The following is a 20,929-nucleotide window of genomic DNA, read 5'->3' on the forward strand; positions in this document are numbered from 1 at the left end:
TTGTTTTACATTAAATACATTTTTGCCTCCATATTACCCAGTCATCTTGGTAAGACAAGTCCAGGAGATCTGAGTAGTCAGATGGGGAAGATATGGTAGCTCTCCAGAGCAGTTGTCAAAGTAGGATCCATATACTGCAGCAAGGCTAACCTAAGGCAACCAGTGGTGATGTCTGGTAACACCTGGGTGTAAAGGAAAACAAACCCAAATGTCCAGTGATAAGGAGGCTGAGAAAATAATGGCATATTCTTGTGTTGAGCTACCTAGTATTAACAATTATATTTCAAGTATTTGCTTATAATCATAGAAAGATTCATGATCTACTATAAGAAATATGTGAAATTTAACTATTGGGATTTTATCAAGATCAAAAGCTTTTGCACAGCAAAGGAAACAGTTAACAAAACCAAAAGACAACTGACAGAATGGGAGAAGATATTTGCAAATGACATATCAGATAAAGGGCTAGTGTCCAAAATCTATAAAGAACTTAGCAAACTCAACACCCAAAGAACAAATAATCCAATCAAGAAATGGGCAGAGGACATGAACAGACATTTCTGCAAAGACGACATCCAGATGGCCAACAGACACATGAAAAAGTGCTCCACATCACTCGGCATCAGGGAAATACAAATCAAAACCACAATGAGATATCACCTTACACCAGTCAGAATGGCTAAAATTAACAAGTCAGGAAATGACAGATGCTGGCGAGGATGCGGAGAAAGGGAACCCTCCTACACTGTTGGTGGGAATGCATGCTGGTGCAACCACTCTGGAAAACAGCATGGAGGTTCCTCAAAATGTTGAAAATAGAACTACCCTATGACCCAGCAATTGCACTGCTGGGTATTTACCCTAAAGATACAAACGTAGTGATCCGAAGGGGCACGTGCACCCGAATGTTTATAGCAGCCATGTCTACAATAGCCAAACTATGGAAAGAACCTAGATGTCCATCAACAGACGAATGGATAAAGAAGATGTGGTATATATACACAATGCAATACTATGCAGCCATCAAAAGAAATGAAATCTTGCCATTTGCAACGGCGTGGATGGAACTAGAGGGTATCATGCTTAGCGAAATAAGTCAATCGGAGAAAGACAACTATCATATGATCTCCCTGATATGAGGGAGAGGAGATGCAACATGGGGGGTTGAGGGGGTAGGAGAAGAGTAAATGAAACAAGATGGAATTGGGAGGGAGACAAACCATAAGTGACTCTTAATCTCACAAAATGAGGGTTGATGGGGGGAGGGAGGTTGGGAGGGGAGGTGGGATTATGGACATTGGGGAGGGTATGTGCTATGGTGAGTGCTGTGAAGTGTGTAAACCTGGCGATTCGCAGACCTGTACCCCTGGGGATAAAAATATATGTTTTTTTAAAAAAATAAAACTAAAAAAAAAAAAAAGAAATATGTGAAATTTTATTTTTTAATTTATTTTAAAAATTGTAATTCAGTGTAGTTAACATAGTATTATATTAATTTCAGGTGTACAATATATTGATTCAGTAATTCTATACATTACTCAGTGCTCATTATGAAAAGTATGTTCTTTATCCCCTTCACCTACTTCACCCCCCCCCCCACCCATTCACCTCCCCTTTGGTAACCATCAGTTTGTTCTTTATAGTTAAGAGTCTGTTTTCTGGTTTGTATCTTTTGTTCTTTGTTTGTATGTTTGTTTGTTTGTTTGTTTTTTTGATTTACATATGAGTTTGAGCATATGGTATTTGTCTTTCTCTGATTGACTTATTTTGCTTAGCATTTTACCCTCTACTTCTCTCCATGTCATTGCAAATGGTAAGATTTCATTCTTTATGTAATATGTTAATAATATTTTAATATAATATATATATATGTATATGTATATATACATATCCCATACCTTCTTTGTCCATTCATCTATCAATGGACACTTGGGCTGCTTCCATAATTTGGCTATTGTAAATAATACTGCAAAAACCATAAGGGTGCATATATATATATATTTTTTTAAATTACTGTTTTTTTTTCATAATCTTTGGGTAAATACCCAGTAGTAGAATTATTGGATTGTATGGTAATTTAACTTTTAATTTTTTGATGAACCTCTATACTGTTTTCCACCGTGGCTGCACCAGTTTGCATTCCCACCAACAGTGCTTGAGGGTTCCTTTTTCTCCACATCCTTGCCAACACTTTTACCTTGTGCTTTTGATTTTAGCCATCTTTAGAGATGTGAGGTGGTATCTCATTGTGGTTTTGATTTGCATTTCCCTGATGATGAGTGATGCTGGCATCTCTTCATGTATTTTTGGCCATCTGTGTGTCTTCTTTGGAGGAATGTCTGCTCTTGTCTTCTGCCCATTTGTTAATTGAATTATTACTATTTTTTGGTTTTGAGTTGTATAAGTACTTTATATATTTTGGATACTAACCTCTTATCATATATATCATTTGTAAGTCTCTTCTTCCATTCATTAGGTTGTCTTTTAGTTTTGTTGATTATTTCTCTTGCTGTATAGAAGCTTTTCATTTTGATGTGTTCCCAGTAGTTTATTTTTGCTTTTATTTTCCTTGCATTAGGAGACATATCTAGAAAAATGTTATTATGGCGTATGTCAGAAATTATTGCCTGAGCTCTCCTCAAAGATTTTTTTTATGGTTGCAGGTTTCATATTTAGGTCTTTGATCCACTTTTATACATGGTGTAAGTTTTGTACATGGTATAAGAAAGTGGTCCAGTTTCATTCTCTTGCATGTAGCTGACCAGTTTTCCCAACACCATTTGGTGAAGAGACTCTCTTTCTCGCATTGCATATTCTTCTCTCCTTTGTTGAAGATTTACTGACCATCTGATTGTGGAAGCATGACATTTAGAAAGAATATGTTTCCTTTAAAAAAGATTTCTTTTTTACAAAATACATGAATGCGTATAAATATTAAAACATTTTCAAAGGTACCTCTGAAAAAGCAAAAAAAAAAAAAAAGATTTTTCTCAAGGAGGTGGGATTAGGATGATTTACCTTTTTTCTTCTGCTTGTTTATGTTCTAATTTTTCTAAAATGAATATGAATTCCTTGCATTAAAAAAAGAAGCAGAAGGTAGCTCCCGAGAGAGAAAATTACTAGTATTGCAAGCACGTAGGCAAGGAATTTTTAGGTGTCAGAGAAATGTAGAGGAGAGAATAAAAAGTTATAAAAAAACATTTTTCTAACTTTTGGAAATAATACAAAACCACAGCATATGGGAAGGATTCATAGAAGAAAAGGCAGATCTTGGAATGTGGTCTTATAGGTTCAGCATGACTATGGGTGATCACTATTTTAAACTTTCTTTAGGAGTTTCCAATTCAGTTTGTTAGGTAAGTTTTTCTTCAGTGAGGATATATCTTAGCTTTGATAAAGTACACATGTTCCATGAAGAGATCTACCTGTCCATCTGATAGAGATGTATTGATAATAAGAGGTAAACAAGAGATACTCAGAGAAGCACCACTCTCTTTCCTACTCTCTTCCCATTTTTCTAAGACCTTCATCATCTCTCCTTTGCACTAATGCAACAGCCTCCCACTTGGTTTTCAGATTTCAATGTTTTTATCTTTCAAGGAGATTGTATGAGTTTCTTATTGCTGCTTTATCAATTTACTCCAAACTTAGTATCTTAGAACTATAGTACACAGATTTATCATTCACCTCTGTGATTTAGAAGCCCGAAATGCATGTCACTGGAATAAAATCAATGTGAGAGCAGGACTGAATTTTTTTCTGGAGGCTCTAAGAGAGATTTTTTTTTTTTCCTTTTCCAGGGTCTAGAGGCTCTCCACATTCCTTGGTTTACGGCCCTTTTTCCTCCATCTTCAAAGCTGACAGTGGTGGGTTGGGTTCTTCTTATGCTACCATTTCTCTGGTTTTCTCTTCTGATTTTCTCTTTCACTTTCAAGGAACCTTGCGATTACATTGGACTCCTCTGAAAATTTGGGATAATCTCCCTATTTTAAGGTCATCTGATTAGCAACCTTAATTCTACCTGCAACCTTGGTGCCCCTTCACCATGTGAACTAACATTCACAGTTTTTAAGGATTAGGACATAGACATCTTTAGGGGGCTATTATTCTGTCTCCCACAAATGTTATCAACATAGCTATCAGAAAAAGCTGTCTAGTATGCACCCCTGGCCAGACCTCTGTCCTGGTTAAAACCTCTTTGAGCCTCTTATTTATCCAAAGTCCTTGACTTCGAGGGAGGAGTCAAGATGGCGGAGAAGTAGCAGGCTGAGACTACTTCGGGTAGCGGGAGATCAGCTAAATAGCTTATCTAAAGATTGCAAACACCTACAAATCCAACGGGAGATTGAAGAGAAGAAGAACAGCAATTCCAGAAACAGAAAATCAACCACTTTCTGCAAGGTAGGACTGGCGGAGAAGTGAATCCAAAGCGACGGGAAGATAGACCGCGGGGGGAGGGGCCGGCTCCCGGCGAGCGGTGGAGCAACGGAGCAAAATCAGGACTTTTAAAAGTGTGTTCCGCTGAGGGACATCGCTCCAGAGGCTTAACTGGGGTGAAGCCCAGGCGGGGTCAGTGCGGCCTCAGGTCCCGCAGGGTCGCAGAAGGATCGGGGGTGTCTGAGTGTCGCAGAGCTTACCGGTATTAGAACGGGGAAGCCGGCTACAGAGACAGAGCCGAGAGTGACTCTCAGCTCGGGGTTGCCTTGAACCGGTCGCAGGCTCGGTCAGCTCGGAGTGCGGCCGGAGGCCAGGGTGACGGGAGTCATTGGGCGCTGTTCTCTGAGGGCGCACTGAGGAGTGGGGCCCCGGGCTCTTGGCTCCTCCGGGCCGGAGACCGGGAGGCCGCCATCTTTATTCCCGTACTCCGGGACTCTACGGAAAGCCCTCAGGGAACAAAAGCTCCCGAAAGCAAACCCGAGCGGATTACTCAGCGCGGCCCCGGGTAAGGGCGGTGCAACTCCGCCTGGGGCAAAGACGCTTGAGAATCACTACAACAGGCCCCTCCCCCAGAAGATCAACGGGAAACCCAGCCAGGACCAAGTTCACCTACCAAGGAGAGCGGCGGAATTCCAGAGGAGAAGAAAGCAAAGCATGGAACTCATGGCTTTCTCCCCATGATTTTTTAGCCTTGCAGTTAATTTAATTTTTTTTTTCTTTTTCAATTTTTTTTCTTTTTCTCTTCTTCTACTAAATTTTTTTTAACTTTTACCGTTTTCTTTTTTTAACGTTTTTTAAATAGTTTATCTAATATATATATTTTTTTCCTCTTTTTATATTTTTTCTTTATCGGCTTTCTTTTTTTTAATAGTTTCTTTTTTTTTTCTTTCTTTCTGAACCCCTTTTTATCCCCTTTCTCCCCACTCACAATTCGGGATCTCTTCTGATTTGGCTAAAGCATATTTTCCTGGGGTTGTTGCCACCCTTTTAGTATTTTACTTGCTCCTTCATAAACTCTTATCTGGACAAAATGACAAGGCGGAAAAATTCACAACAAAAAAAAGAACAAGAGGCAGTACCAAAGGCTAGGGACCTAATCAATACAGACATTGGTAATATGTCAGATATACAGTTCAGAATGACGATTCTCAAGGTTCTAGCCGGGCTTGAAAAAGGCATGGAAGATATTAAAGCAACCCTCTCGGGAGATATAAAAGCCCTTTCTGGAGAAATAAAAGAACTAAAATCGAACCAAGTTGAAATCAAAAAAGCTATCAATGAGGTGCAATCAAAAATGGAGGCTCTCACTGCTAGGATAAATGAGGCAGAAGAAAGAATTAGCGATATAGAAGACCAAATGACAGAGAATAAAGAAGCTGAGCAAAAGAGGGACAAACAGCTACTGGACCACGAGGGGAGAATTCGAGAGATAAGTGACACCATAAGACGAAACAACATTAGAATAATTGGGATTCCAGAAGAAGAGGAAACAGAGAGGGGAGCAGAAGGTATATTGGAGAGAATTATTGGAGAGAATTTCCCCAATACGGCAAAGGGAACAAGCATCAAAATCCAGGAGGTTCAGAGAACCCCCCTCAAAATCAATAAGAATAGGTCCACACCCCGTCACCTAATAGTAAAATTGACAAGTCTTAGTGACAAAGAAAAGATCCTGAAAGCAGCCCGGGAAAAGAAGTCTGTAACGTACAATGGTAAAAATATTAGATTGGCAGCAGACTTATCCACAGAGACCTGGCAGGCCAGAAAGAGCTGGCATGATATATTCAGAGTACTAAACGAGAAAAACATGCAGCCAAGAATACTATATCCAGCTAGGCTATCATTGAAAATAGAAGGAGAGATTAAAAGCTTCCAGGACAAACAAAAACTGAAAGAATTTGCAAATACCAAACCAGCTCTACAGGAAATATTGAAAGGGGTCCTCTAAGCAAAGAGAGACCCTAAAAGTAGTAGATCAGAAAGAAACAGAGACAATATACAATAACAGTCACCTGTTACAGGCAATACAATGGCACTAAATTCATATCTCTCAATACTTACCCTGAATGTTAATGGGCTAAATGCCCCAATCAAAAGACACAGGGTATCAGAATGGATAAAAAAACAAAACCCATCTATATGTTGCCTACAAGAAACTCATCTTAAACCCGAAGACACCTCCAGGTTTAAAGTGAGGGGGTGGAAAAGAATTTACCATGCTAATGGACATCAGAAGAAAGCAGGAGTGGCAATCCTTATATCAGATCAATTAGATTTTAAGCCAAAGATTATAATAAGAGATGAGGAAGGACACTATATCATACTCAAAGGAACTGTCCAACAAGAAGATCTAACAATTTTAAATATCTATGCCCCTAACGTGGGAGCAGCCAACTATATAAACCAATTAATAACAAAATCAAAGAAACACATCGACAAGAATACAATAATAGTAGGGGATTTTAACACTCCCCTCACTGAAATGGACAGATCATCCAAGCAAAAGATCAACAAGGAAATCAAGGCCTTAAATGACACACTGGACCAGATGGACATCACAGATATATTCAGAACATTTCATCCCAAAGCAACAGAATACACATTCTTCTCTAGTGCACATGGAATATTCTCCAGAATAGATCACATTCTTGGTCCTAAATCAAGTCTCAACCGGTATCAAAAGATTGGGATCATTCCCTGCATATTTTCAGACCACAATGCTCTAAAGCTAGAACTCAATCACAAGAGGAAATTTGGAAAGAACCCAAATACATGGAGACTAAACAGCATCCTTCTAAAGAATGAATGGGTCAACCAGGAAATTAAAGAAGAATTGAAAAAATTTATGGAAACAAATGATAATGAAAACACAACGGTTCAGAATCTGTGGGACACAACAAAGGCAGTCCTGAGAGGAAAATATATAGCGGTACAAGCCTTTCTCAAGAAACAAGAAAGGTCTCAGGTACACAACCTAACCCTACACCTAAAGGAGCTGGAGAAAGAACAAGAAAGAAACCCTAAACCCAGCAGGAGAAGAGAAATCATAAAGATCAGAGCAGAAATCAATGAAATAGAAACCAAAAAAACAATAGAACAAATCAACGAAACTAGGAGCTGGTTCTTTGAAAGAATTAATAAGATTGATAAACCCCTGGCCAGACTTATCAAAAAGAAAAGAGAAAGGACCCAAATAAATAAAATCATGAATGAAAGAGGAGAGATCACAACGAACACCAAAGAAATACAGACAATTATAAGAACATACTATGAGCAACTCTACGCCAACAAATTTGACAATCTGGAAGTAATGGATGCATTCCTAGAGACATATAAACTACCACAACTGAACCAGGAAGAAATAGCCTGAACAGACCCATAACCAGTAAGGAGATTGAAACAGTCATCAAAAATCTCCAAACAAACAAAAGCCCAGGGCCAGACGGCTTCCCGGGGGAATTCTGCCAAACATTTAAAGAAGAACTAATTCCTATTCTCCTGAAACTGTTCCAAAAAATAGAAATAGAAGGAAAACTTCCAAACTCATTTTATGAGGCCAGCATCACCTTGATCCCAAAACCAGACAAGGATCCCAACAAAAAAGAGAACTACAGACCAATATCCTTGATGAACACAGATGCAAAAATTCTCGCCAAAATACTAGCCAATAGGATTCAACAGTACATTAAAAGGATTATTCACCACGACCAAGTGGGATTTATTCCAGGGCTGCAAGGCTGGTTCAACATCCGCAAATCAATCAATGTGATACAACACATTAATAAAAGAAAGAACAAGAACCATATGATACTCTCCATAGATGCTGAAAAAGCATTTGACAAAGTACAGCATCCCTTCCTGATCAGAACTCTTCAAAGTGTAGGGATAGACGGCACATACCTCAATATTATCAAAGCCATCTATGAAAAACCCATGGCAAATATCATTCTCAATGGAGAAAAACTGAAAGCTTTTCCGCTAAGGTCAGGAACACGGCAGGGATGTCCGTTATCACCACTGCTATTCAACATAGTACTAGAAGTCCTAGCCTCAGCAATCAGACAACAAAAGGAAATTAAAGGCATCCAAATCGGCAAAGAAGAAGTCAAACTATCACTCTTTGCAGATGATATGATACTATATGTGGGAAACCCAAAAGACTCCACTCCAAAACTGCTAGAACTTGTACAGGAATTCAGTAAAGTGTCAGGATATAAAATCAATGCACAGAAATCAGTTGCACTTCTCTACACCAACAACAAGACAGAAGAAAGAGAAATTAAGGAGTCCATCCCATTTACAATTGCACCCAAAACTATAAGATACCTAGGAATAAACCTAACCAAAGAGACTAAGAATCTATACTCAGAAAACTATAAAGTACTCATGAAAGAAATTGAGGAAGACACAAAGAAATGGAAAAATGTTCCATGCTCCTGGATTGGAAGAATAAATATTGTGAAAATGTCTATGCTACCTAAAGCAATCTACACATTTAATGCAATTCCTATCAAAGTACCATCCATTTTTTTCAAAGAAATGGAACAAAGAATCCTAAAATTTATATGGAACCAGAAAAGACCTCGAATAGCCAAAGGAATATTGAAAACGAAAGCCAAAGTTGGTGGCATCACAATTCCGGACTTCAAGCTCTATTACAAAGCTGTCATCATCAAGACAGCATGGTACTGGCACAAAAACAGACACATAGATCAATGGAACAGAATAGAGAGCCCAGAAATGGACCCTCAACTCTATGGTCAACTCATCTTCGACAAAGCAGGAAATAGTGTCCAATGGAAAAAAGACAGCCTCTTCAATAAATGGTGTTGGGAAAATTGGACAGCCACATGCAGAAAAATGAAATTGGATCATTTCCTTACACCACACATGAAAATAGACTCAAAATGGATGAAGGATCTCAATGTGAGAAAGGAATCCATCAAAATCCTCGAGGAGAACACAGGCAGCAACCTCTTCGACGTCAGCCGCAGCAACATCTTCCTAGGAACATCACCAAAGGCAAGGGAAGCAAGGGCAAAAATGAACTTTTGGGATTTTATCAAGATCAAAAGCTTTTGCACAGCAAAGGAAACAGTTAACAAAACCAAAAGACAACTGACAGAATGGGAGAAGATATTTGCAAATGACGTATCAGATAAAGGGCTAGTGTCCAAAATCTATAAAGAACTTAGCAAACTCAACACCCAAAGAACAAATAATCCAATCAAGAAATGGGCAGAGGACATGAACAGACATTTCTGCAAAGAAGACATCCAGATGGCCAACAGACACATGAAAAAGTGCTCCATATCACTCGGCTTCAGGGAAATACAAATCAAAATCACCATGAGATATCACCTCACACCAGTCAGAATGGCTAAAATTAACAAGTCAGGAAATGACAGATGCTGGCGAGGATGCGGAGAAAGGGGAACCCTCCTACACTGTTGGTGGGAATGCAAGCTGGTGCAACCACTCTGGAAAACAGCATGGAGGTTCCTCAAAATGTTGAAAATAGAACTACCCTATGACCCAGCAATTGCACTGCTGGGTATTTACCCTAAAGATACAAACGTAGTGATCCGAAGGGGCACGTGCACCCGAATGTTTATAGCAGCCATGTCTACAATAGCCAAACTATGGAAAGAACCTAGATGTCCATCAACAGACGAATGGATAAAGAAGATGTGGTATATATACACAATGGAATACTATGCAGCCATCAAAAGAAATGAAATCTTGCCATTTGCGACGACGTGGATGGAACTAGAGGGTATCATGCTTAGCGAAATAAGTCAATCGGAGAAAGACAACTATCATATGATCTCCCTGATATGAGGGAGAGGAGATGCAACATGGGGGGTTGAGGGGGTAGGAGAAGAATAAATGAAACAAGATGGGATTGGGAGGGAGACAAACCATAAGTGACTCTTAATCTCACAAAACAAACTGAGGGTTGATGGGGGGAGGGGGTTGGGAGAGGGGGGTGGGGTTATGGATATTGGGGAGGGTATGTGCTATGGTGAATGCTGTGAAGTGTGTAAACCTGGCGATTCGCAGACCTGTACCCCTGGGGATAAAAATATATGTTTATAAAGCTGTAAAAAAAAAAGAAAAAAGAAAGGATGAATACCCAAGTTTTGTAGCAACATGGCCGGGATTGGAAGAGATTATGCTGAGTGAAATAAGTCAAGCAGAGAGAGTCAATTATCATATGGTTTCACTTATTTGTGGAGCATAACAAATAGCATGGAGGACAAGGGGAGATGGAGAGGAGAAGGGAGTTGAGGGAAATTGGAAGGGGAGGTGCACCATGAGAGACTATGGACTCTGAAAAACGATCTGAGAATTTTGAAGGGGTGGGGGGTGGGAGGTTGGGGGCACCAGGTGGTGGGTATTGTAGAGGGCACGGATTGCATGGAGCACTGGGTGTGGTGCAAAAATAATGAATACTGTTATGCTGAAAAAATAAAAAAATTAAAAAAAAAAACAACAAAAAAAAACAAAGTCCTTGACTTCACGTGCAAGGTTTGTCACCCTCTGATTTTGCTCTTATCTCAGTCTTCCATCTTCCCATTACCTCCCAGTTTATGCTTAGGTAGTGCTGAACGCATAGTCATCCGCACTCCCCTCCCAATCTTACATATACACACGTGGCCATTTCACTCTCTTGTGCCTTACCTGGTGCTGGTAACTTTGACTTTCATTCATCTCATTACTGCACCTGTTTTTTCTCCTACCACCCTATTTCCCTTTGCTGACTCTTCTTCCTTTCCTGATTTCTAAATGTTGATCTATTCAGAGCTTGGTTATAACCTTCCTCTTGGTCCTCTCTCTTTTCTTAAGTGATCTCACCCATTCTCCTGACTTCAACAACCCGATGATTCTCAAATTTTTATCTCCAGCGCCAGTCCTGTCCCTAGACTTGCATATACAACTGCATACACTACTAGAAACTTTTACTTGCACGTCCTATAGGCATTCTAGACATTTGACATTCACGAAAGGCTTCCTCTTGATTTCCCCTTACCCCCCCTCTCCCCGCCAGTTGTGGGATCTTTTCGCTTATTTGTTGAATGAGTGTTCATTATTTCATTCAACAATACAGTTAGGTGACTTTTATTGTTTACTGAATGTGCCAGACTCTTTTCTAAATTTTGATCGTTCAGACGTCCTCATGAAGTAGATATTATTCTTATTTCCATTTTACAGATGAAGAAATTGATGCTCAGAAAGTAGTCTGCCTAATTTACAGAGCAGTGACGTAGAACCTTTAAGAGTCTGACTGCAGATCTTACAGTCTCAACTACCAGGTTAAACAGCTAAACAGCCCCAGGCTTGTTTCCAGTAAACTCTCCTCAAACCTCCATGCTGACTTAGGAGCACCTCCTCTGTGTTCCCTCAGTCCTCTGTGCTCACTTCCACCTTTATCATTAATATGTGATGGTTAAATCTGTGTGTCCCCCTCTGTAGAATGTTCACTGACTGATTCGTCTTTGTTCCCACAGCAACTAGCACAGAACCTGGCACAGTAAGCAATGAACAACTACTTTGTTGAACCAAACAGACGCTCCTGTGTTGCTTCGTCATTATCATGTAACTCATGTTCCTGTCGCAGTTGATTGTCTTAAAACCTTCTCCTTCTCCTGATTTTGCCCCTTGACTCAGGTCCCGCGTCATAGTCCTTTATTGCAAAGGTCACAGGCAGCTTCCTTATTCTGACTGCACCTGAAATTCTCCTCTGAGAAGCCATCTGTAACTAATCACAAGTGAGGGGGCAGTTCTCCTAGTCCCGTTCTCCCCAACAGGAAACTTCTGTGTTCCTGTTGTATTCGTAACCTTTGCTCTGAGGGCAGTGTCAATATTTAGTTTTGTGTCAACTCTACTTATTTATTCGTTCTTAATTCTTTCCTCGGCTGTCTGCATTCCATATTGAATACTGTCACCTGTGGTTGTCAGCTGCTTCCCTGAGCCCTAGTAGTTTTGTTGATGAGAGTAAGGGCCTCAGAGCCATAGAAGAACCATTTTGCTTGGATTCTTCCCATTTCAATATCGTCTAACCCCAACCAGCTACTCTGCAGGTTGTTATTAGTCACATGGGGTGCCCAGCAAGAGAGATACCAGTCTGTCACCTGTGGGGCAACGGCCTCAAAGCACATGTCACATCGGAAGTGAGATGAAACAGTCAGTACAGTGGTAAGAGAAAGGACTTCAGAGCAAACAGACCTGATTTCACGTCTTAGCTTCAGGGAAACACTATTTTGCCCAAAGCAAGTATTTCTATGAGTGTTTTTTCCTTGGCTTTAAAGTGGACCCAGGGTTCTTATGTCTAAAATGAGACTATCTAGCATGTATTTAATAGTCAGTTCATGGTTTCAGAAAAAAGAGCACACTTAGCACTCAACCTAGTGCTAGGGGAAGAAGTAAAGAAATACTTTATGGGGCACCTGGGTGGCTCAGTGGGTTAAGCCTCTGCCTTCGGCTCAGGTCATGATCTCAGGGTCCTGGGATCGAGCCCTACATCGGGCTCTCTGCTCAGCAGGGAGCCTATTTCCCCTCTCTCTCTGCCTGCCTCTCTGCCTACTTGTGATCTCTGTCTGTCAGATAAATAAATAAAATCTTAAAAAAAAAAGAAATACTTTATAAATCCTTATTGGTGGTGATGAAACTAACATTAGAAAGAGGTTGTTTTCCATTCTTTCAGATATTCTGGCATACTGGGAGAAATAGAACGTTATTAGGGTAACAAAAGAATATTCCAACTAGTTGGGCCAGAAATTATGGGAACTATGGTACCAAACTCATTCATAGGAAGCACATCAGTAAAATCAACCAGCTATCTCTTTAGTCTTTTTTTTTTTTTTTTTTAAATGCCATGTGGCTGGAACTACATTGATCTTGGTGATAAGTTATACTGATTTCTACTGCTCTGGCTTATTGCACAAAGTCAAACAATCATTTCAGAGATCCCAAAACTCTCTCCCCCATATTTCTTACTTTCTCACCTCACCACTAGATGACATTCCATTCCTGTGTTTTAGCCAATGAATGAGGGCAAACACTTTGACTTAATTGTTGTATAGTTGTTTGCTATTAGGTGTCCTAGTAAGATCTGAAGGAAAATTTCATTTGTATCTTCTGATCATCCTAATGCAGTTGTTGGGATGCAGTAGAGTTGATTATCTATGTCAGGCAAATGGAAATGTATTTTCAGCTTAAGTGTTTGTCACAACTTAATTATCTAGTATTTAGTATGTTTTCTAAAGTTCTTGAAAATCATACTGTCACTTTTGTTTTTTTAAAGATTTTATTTTTGCAAGAGAGAGAGAGGGAGTGCACAAGTGGGGGTGGGGAGGGTCAGAGGGAGAAGCAGACTCCTCACTGAGCAGGGAGCCTGACACAGGACTCTATCCCAGGATCCCAGAATCATGACCTGAGCCAAAGGCAGACACTTAACCGACTGAGCCACCCAGGCACCCCATACTGTCACTTCTTTTAAAGATTCAAAATCAACACATTATAATAGGAATTTGACCTTTCTTAAAAACCATTTTGACAAAGCAGAGAGAGTCAATTATCATATGGTTTCACTTATTTGTGGAGCATAACAAATAGCATGGAGGACAAGGGGAGATGGAGAGGAGAAGGGAGTTGAGGGAAATTGGAAGGGGAGGTGAACCATGAGAGACTATGGACTCTGAAAAACGATCTGAGAATTTTGAAGGGGTGGGGGGTGGGAGGTTGGGGGCACCAGGTGGTGGGTATTGTAGAGGGCACGGATTGCATGGAGCACTGGGTGTGGTGCAAAAATAATGAATACTGTTATGCTGAAAAAATAAAAAAAAAATTAAAAAAAAAAACCATTTTGACAAAAAGATTATAAGATCCCATTCATCATTAAGACTACACTGAATATATTTTGGGACTTATGTCAGTCTTCAAAGAAAATATTTTTTGGTTTGGACAAATGCAAAGTTTCTCTCAAAAGTTAAGTCTTTGTCAAGCAAAGTTAATACTTACATAAAGTTGTATATGAAAAACCACTGTCCATGCTGAATCAGGAAAGGGATAAAAAGACATTGCAAGTATTTTGACATAAAAGTTGAGGTGGTGATTTGTGCATATTATATAATTCCTTCTAATGAATTTTTTGATGCTCTTAGTTATATCTAGCACTGCTTAAGGGCCATGGAGAGATAAGAAGGAAGAATATAGTAAAGAAAGGGGGCGCCTGGGTGGCTCAGTGGGTTAAGCTGCTGCCTTCGGCTCAGGTCATGATCTCAGGGTCCTGGGATCGAGTCCCACATTGGGCTCTCTGCTCAGCAAGAAGCCTGCTTCCCTCTCTCTCTCTCTCTGCCTGCCTCTCCGTCTACTTGTGATCTCTCTCTGTCAAATAAATAAATAATAAAAAAAAAATCTTAAAAAAAAAAGAATATAGTAAAGAAAGAAGACAGAGGTTGGGGTCATTTGGGTGAAGCTTATTTATTGAGATGATTAAATCAAAGCACCACGAGACACCTAATAATTTGTGGGTCTTTGAGAATATTTGAGGGTATTTGAGAACTTTAAGCCAAGATAATGCCTGGGTGCCACCATATATATTCTATGTAAAGAACTTCTTTGACACTCCAGTTAATGCTGTTATCTATTTTTTGCACCAAGGTGTGCTGTTTGCTTCTCGGGTTACCACATTTTCTTTTCATGTATGGTATTCTCTTACTTATGAGGGACCTAGCAAAAATGTTCTTCAGTTTATTATGCAAAATGGCAATGACAATACTTGCCTAATAGAAAATACTGCACAGATTGAGTAAGTTTGCTATATGCTAAATTCAGCTACAAGAGGCAGGAAACCCCAACTTATGGTGCCTTAAACAAGTTAAAAGTTTATTTCTCTCTCACCTAAACAAACTCCAGAGGGAGTTTAGTTTTGTCCCATGTGTTAGCTTCTTGATCATCAGGGACGCATGCTGCTTCTGTCTTCCTGCTGCACCACCCTTAACACATCTCAAAGTTGATCTTAAGACTTGTGTTTGTATCTCCTTGGCCAGCTTGTAGTCATATGATCTTAGGTACCCTTTGGGAGTGCTGAGAAATGTCATCTTTATTCTAGGACGGCCATTTGCCCAGTTGCTAATTGGTGGTTCTATTCCTAAGGAAGAAAGAGAGAATAAGTGTTAGGGGTAAGTAGCAGTCTCTGCCATGGCAGCCTAGGATAGTGTCTGGTGTAAGATGTTCTTCAATTGCTTTTTCTTGTCTGTTCCTTCCTCCTTTTCTCTTCTCTCAGCTATTTACACCTGGGATGAGTCTTCTGTGTAGGTTGGAAAGTGTTAGCCTGAAAAGAGCTTTTTGGCAGTACAGAAGGAATTCCTGTGGCCAGTTTCAGTTAATTTGTGATTGTGGAAGAAAATATTGGCATAGATTAGTATCAAATCATGTGTTGTGCAAAGAGTGTTCACTGTGGACACAAACTGATGTATTAGAATTTGCATTTAAGTAGCTAATTATATTCTCAGCATTTAAAATTGTGGAAAACAAACACTTTCCAGAATTGCTTCAGAAACTGTTTAGCACTGCATAGACCCATTGTAATTAATAGATGAGAAAGAAAGAATTCTTTTGCAGGATTTTTAGGAGCATGTAATTATAGTTTTCCTAGGCACAGTTTTCCTATGTGTTCTCTTCTTAGGATAATTTCAAGGTTAGGCTTTATTGTGGCTGTCTTTCATGTTTTTGCTTTATTTTCCTCTAATGGTCTATGATGCAATGATTATGTTCCTCTCACTCTTCACTTGACGTGAATGAGTCAGAATTTCTCTCTTTGAAGGTGAAGACCTTAAAGAATTATCTGAAGGATCTATGAGGGCTTGCATATGACTGGTGCTTTATCTTCAAGGGAAAGGAGTTGTTTTATTCTCCATTCTTGTGAATATTTCAAAGAAAAACTTGGAAATTCTAGGACTGGAGTCATGGCTCAAATTGTGTGAGACTATTGTATATACTTTATGAGGGCAGAGACTTTTTCTGCCTCAAGACTGGCTGTATCTGTAGAATGTGTAGAATATGTCTGATATAATATAGGCTGTCAATAAAAATATATTGCCTAAATGAACAAATTGAATAAATGAATCACCAACAGTGTTGGTGATATAGCTTAGCAGCTCATGTTGAAATATATAGTTTTGTTTTTTTTTAAAGATTTTATTTATTTATTAGAGAATAAGAGAGAGAGAGAACGAGTATGGGGGGGTGCAGGTCAGAGGGAGAAGCAGATTCCCTGCTGAGCAGGGAGCCCAATGCAGGACTTGATCCCAGGACTCCAGGATCATCACCTATGCTGAAGGCAGTCCCTAAACCAACTGAGCCACCCAGGCACTCAGATAGAGGGGTTTTAATTGACTTAGAACTCACTAGGAGTTCAGTTGTGACTTTAAATGCTAGAAGGAATTTGCTTACTCAGGGGGTAAAACAAGGTCGATCCTGTCCAAATTAATGTGCACAATCAAAGTAGAATATGTGCTGTGCCTGGTTGAACTTCATGGGAAGCCTAGTCTTTGGTCTTTAGTGCCACCCGGTGAAAGACACGGGCATACAGGCTTGAAATACAACCTCGTCATGGAATCTCAGATTGGAGTGGACTTCAGAGGTATTTATTCCAGTTTCTCTTCTGGTTCTCAGATCTTCCCAGCAACATAGCTTAAAAGTGAGAGTCCATTGTCTGTACCTTCCCAGCAGTGGGCAGTTCATTCAGTTGGAGACATACCATTTCATGTTTTAGAACATTCTGCATCTATGCTTTGGGAAAAGATGAGTGTGACCAAGAAAATAAAGGAGTGTGAAAATAATGTCTGGTGAAGGTCAACTGAAAGTAGAGCACCTTCCACTCTTTTGAAGAGCTATAATGAGAAAGGGGAATTGTGTGTGTGTGTGTGTGTGTGTGTGTGTGTGTGTGTGTGTGTGTGTGTTGGCTTAATAGAAGAAGTACACTGAGGGATTGACTAGATATTACCTCTGAAAGAAAAATTCTTTTTTTAAATTAATTAATTAATTAATTAATTTGACAAAGATCACAAGTAGGCAGAGAGGCAGGCAGAGAGAGAGAGGGGAAAGCAGGCTCCCTGCTGAGCAGAGAGCCCCATGTGGGGCTCGATCCCAGGACCCTGAGATCTTGACCTGAGCCGAAGGCAGAGGCTTTCACCCACTGAGCCACCCAGGCGCCCCTGAAACAAAAATTCTTAACCTGGAGTTTGAGGACCTCAGAGGGCTTCATGGGGTTGGATCTTATGGGAACGTCGATACATTCTATTAACAGATTTAGAGTATTTGGTTTGTCTATGTTTATCTTCTGGGAGAGGGTTCAGAGCCTTCATTAATTTCAGAGGGCATTCTTAGCCCCAGTGATGTGAACCACCGTGGTGGTGAGGTTTATAACTTAGAGTGTCTCTGCTTTTTTAAAAAGCATGTGTGAAAATAACAGGCCAGTTCTTTTATACATAGGGAAAATAGACTACTTAGACATTCTGGAACAATTTCTCAGGTGTATTTATATGTCTCCTCCTGTACAAAGAAGGAGTGTTTAAAATATGACACAACTCAACACTAATGGCCCTTCATGCCACATAGCTTCATGTTTCCACTTTTCACAGAGAAAGAGCTCAGTTACTGCTCTTGGCTTCAGTTTTAACTATGACCTTCTGTGATCCTCCAGGTTTTAAATTCCAGGAAGTGTGACTTCACCTCAGCCTGAAGCTGTAAGAGCTCTTCAGTAAAGAAATGAGGGATTAATATTTGGGAAATAATGTATTTTGATTCCAGATTATGATATTCACGGGACACTATTTTGTCTCCATCCAAAGCCCCAGCTGTGGTCTTGAACTTGCTTTTCATTGTAGAGGCTGTAGGTGTGAATAAGAGAAACAAAGCACTCTTATGATTAACCAAAATATTTGTGGCCAGAGTCTGAGCTTAGCCAGGGCAGCAAATTACATCTGTCCCCTAAAAGGAATAATTACTTACCATTTGATAGCAAATGAATAAAAATTTGGAGCCAGTTTATCAGGAAGATAATTTTGCCTGTAAAGAGAGAACTAATAATGCCACTGAACAGGTGGTTACGGAGTCGAGAAAGAATTATTAAACAATTCAGGCAGAAGGTTCCAATACCTATCATGGTGAGTCAGACAAGTTTCTCTACCTCCTCTTTAGCAAACATTCCTTTGGTGACTCTCACACTCAAACAACGAGCTTTCCTTTACCCCTTCTAGATAGATGGGAGTTACAGTTTTGTGCAGTTGGAGTGTACATTACTGACTCCCAAGGAGGGTAAAAAGGCATTAGGACCTAAAATTAGGAAAACAATTAATAACCTAGAGTTAGGAGGAAGGGAGGTGTGGGTGCATTTTCAAGGAATATTTGGGTAGCAGCGAATCAACTCTTTCTCAAGGAAATGTCATGCCTGGTTTAACCTGTTTTGCAGTTGTGAATGTTGCACGGAGCTGGTGAGTTGTTGTGAACAATTCTTGGGCTAATGTTGGTGTTCTAAGGGAAGGGGATAGTTTTCTTTGAAAATAGTAAAAGAGCCCTAAGAGGTATGAAATTGATATTTAATCTATTAGAATTTTGTTTAATTTTTTATTTTTTAATAGGTCCCCAGGTCTTTCTCTCTCTCTTTTTAGATTTTATTTACTTGACACACACACACACACACACACACACACACACACACACACAGAGCGAGCGAGCAGGGGGGCGGTGTGTGGCAGAGGGAGACGCAGGCTCTCCACCAAGCAGGGATCCTGATGTGGGACCCAATCCCAGGACCCCAGGATCACGACCCAAGCCGAAGGCAGACACTTAACCAGTTGAGGCACCCAGGTACCCCAAAATGTTGTTTTATTTTAAATTAATTTGGGAATCTTTCAGGGCTGGGGGTTTAACTCCTGGTGGATTTGTGTCATGTTAGTTCATCTGACTGTGGGAAGAGACAGAGAGGTTAGGAGTTGGAGCTAGACAGAGGCTGGAGGTTGAGGTATGTCTGAAAAGGAGAGAAGGGAAGTTTTGCTTTTGTTTTTCCCTTTCATCCCTAGAGATAGGAATGGACATTCAGGGACCTTGAGGGAAGCAGGTGTTAGAAAGTTGTTTGCTGGGGTGCCTGGGTGGCTCAGTGGGTTAAAGCCTCTGCCTTCAGCTCAGGTCATGATCCCAGAGTCCTGGGATCGAGCCCTACATCAGGCTCTCTGCTCAGCAGGGAGCCTGCTTCCTCCTCTCTCTCTCTGTCTGCCTCTCTGCCTACTTGTGATCTCTGTCAAATAAATACATAAAATCTTAAAAAAAAAAAGAAAGTTGTTTGCTGTGCAACAATTGACAGGAAGATAGTATATAACCAAAATCTCACATCTCTGCTCATGTCAAGTTTCAAACTACTTCTTGCCCTTGGCACAGCCTCTCTACAACCTCCTTTCTGTGTGTCTGAATACCTATCCAGGTGGGATTGTATACGAGGATTTGTGACCTATGGTCCTCAGAAATCCCAAGACAACACAGTTTAGCATTTGTGGACACCTGATTCTTTTCCATCTCAGTGAGAAGGCCAGTCTTCTGGGGAATTGGCAGGAGCAGGTGGTGGCAATTACACTTTGTTCTCATTTGCAAAGCTTGTTTCTTTGCTATAAGATTGGCTCATGTTTGTAGATATTGGTCACTCCTCCATTCAAAGGTACACTGGAGGTGTCTGTTTATTTTTTTAATAACCTGGGTGAGGAACTGAGCATTGCTCCCTTCGGGGGCTAGAGCATAGATACCACACAGCTTGTTATCAGGAACATGATAATGAGGATAAGTACATAAATAAGGATAAAAGCACATCTCAAAGCACCATCTCTTGCAGGAAGAAAGGCAATTTAATAGACATAAGCCTGACACTTCCTGTGTGCACAGTCATTACTGACAACCCATGAGTGTGGAGAAGTACTTTATACTGGGGAGCAAGGACATTGGTAAATGTCTATGAAAAATCCACATGTTTACCACGTTTTTGCTGTCTTGCCTCTTCAGTGGTGGCTTATTTTTGCTTTCCTATCCATTCTGAGGCCCAAAGGAACAGTGATCCAGAGACTACTAGTGAAGAAACTTGTGGTTATTATTGATGTAACTATTTCTCCCAACTGTGCTCGGGATCTCTCTGTAAGAACCCGTGGAGCAGATTCTACCAAGTTTGCACGCCAAGCCTGCTCACTAACCTGTCAGGGTTGGCAGACCAGAAAAACATTGTTGGAGCTACTGGAAGTTTGAGTGGTGGATATGAAATGAGGAAAGAAAATGCTAGGTGTCTATAATGTCATACAGTGAGATGGAACGGAGGAGATCAAATGTGTGTGTCACAGGTAGAAGAGAGTGTGTACTGGTCACGTGGAGAGGACAGATTCAGAAAAGGCCACATGAGGAAGACTAAACTGGGGGTTGGGTCATTGGGTAAAGCAGTAAAACAGCC

At 40.3% G+C, this 20,929-nt stretch overlaps 1 protein-coding gene across 3 annotated transcripts in view; it reads left to right on the plus strand.

Moving 5' to 3' along the window:
• SYT16 (synaptotagmin 16) overlaps nt 1-20,929 on the plus strand; it is a 259,900-nt gene that overhangs the window by 75,762 nt on the left and 163,209 nt on the right. For 2 of the 3 annotated variants that reach the window (XM_047739294.1, XM_047739298.1), the window contains exon 1: nt 18,823-18,938. The exons of the other annotated variant lie outside the window; for it this stretch is intronic. In XM_047739294.1, the coding sequence (XP_047595250.1) occupies nt 18,923-18,938 (16 nt within the window). In that variant the 5' untranslated portion in view covers nt 18,823-18,922. Of the gene's footprint in view, nt 1-18,822; nt 18,939-20,929 lie in introns of those variants that run through there. 3 annotated transcript variants of the gene reach the window in all.

The sequence above is a fragment of the Lutra lutra genome, chromosome 7, assembly GCF_902655055.1.
Source record: "Lutra lutra chromosome 7, mLutLut1.2, whole genome shotgun sequence".
Lineage (NCBI taxonomy): Eukaryota > Metazoa > Chordata > Mammalia > Carnivora > Mustelidae > Lutra > Lutra lutra.